Source organism: Chrysemys picta, unplaced genomic scaffold (assembly GCF_011386835.1).
Source record: "Chrysemys picta bellii isolate R12L10 unplaced genomic scaffold, ASM1138683v2 scaf8529, whole genome shotgun sequence".
NCBI classification, from domain to species: Eukaryota; Metazoa; Chordata; order Testudines; family Emydidae; genus Chrysemys; species Chrysemys picta.
Genome location: NW_027061225.1, coordinates 1 through 1,000, shown reverse-complemented (window position 1 = coordinate 1,000; position 1,000 = coordinate 1). Strand labels below are relative to the sequence as shown.

Genomic DNA, 1,000 nt, shown 5'->3' with positions numbered 1-1,000 from the left:
TGCACTCCCCACTCTTACAGAATCCTGCCCAGTAGATGTAGCCTTTCCCATTGAGCAGGACGTTCTGACACTTGTCGTACCACCAGCCTCCATAGCTACTTGCGCAATTCCCACTGGTCTGGTCCTGATCCTTGTCAGTCGTGCTGAACTTCATGTTGTCGTGTATGCCCCCCAGGCCGGAGTGGTAGGTGGTGAGATAGTCCTCGCCGTCCCCAGAGTACCTGCCCAGCCTCAGCGGGTACCCGCTCGGCTCATCCTCGACACTGAAGATGTCGTACTCTGCGTAGCGGGTGTTGTTGGATTTGTCCTCCACCACAAAGCGGACTTTGTAGGTGTTCTGCCGCGTGGGCAGGGACAGGTACTCGTTGCCCGGCCAGTAATCCTGCTGCAGGTTCCCAAAGCCATACTTGTAGGTGGTCCAGGACTCCTTCCAGGTGATCTTTGTGTTGTAAGAATTTCTTTGGACAACGGTCCAGCCTTTGCCTTCGGTGTCCATGTCACACCACACCACTCGAGGGGGAGAGCCTGCCGGCTGGATGACATGGACCCCGCTGGGGCTGTCCCTGGGAATGTTGCTGCAGTCTTTGGGGAACCCTGAAATGCCACGAACATCAGGTTTAGGCGGCAGGTGGGGGGGGGATGAGCGCTAGCTAGCTCGATCAAATCAGCCTGGGGTAACTGGAGGCTGGGTTATAGAGGCAGGTCCTGTGTATTTCACAATACTACAGCCACAGAATCCGCCCCGGCCATTCCTGGCCACAGAATCCCGCTCCAGATCTTACACTTTCATTTTACCAATAAAATAAAATAAGAATAGTTTCTTGCTCTGCTGGTTTTGAAGAAACCTTGAGGAGATGAATCAAGTGTAAACCAAGGCTCTGTATCCTTCCTGAGTCCGTACTGCTGAAGAAATCGTTTGGGGAGGGTGGGGGAGACGCTGCCAGATCCATCTCAGCGAATGTTAATTATGAAACCCATCGGTGACAATTTAAATGGGAGT

General features: G+C 53.3%; 1 protein-coding gene across 1 annotated transcript; it reads right to left on the bottom strand.

Moving 5' to 3' along the window:
* Positions 1-4: 4 nt before the first annotated feature.
* On the bottom strand, positions 5-973 carry LOC135980732 (fibrinogen-like protein 1-like protein; the record flags this gene model as incomplete). The annotated part of the gene is made up of 1 exon (XM_065580633.1): positions 5-973. A coding segment is annotated over exon 1 (492 nt), but the record flags the coding sequence as incomplete, so codon positions are not given.
* Positions 974-1,000: the final 27 nt, after the last annotated feature.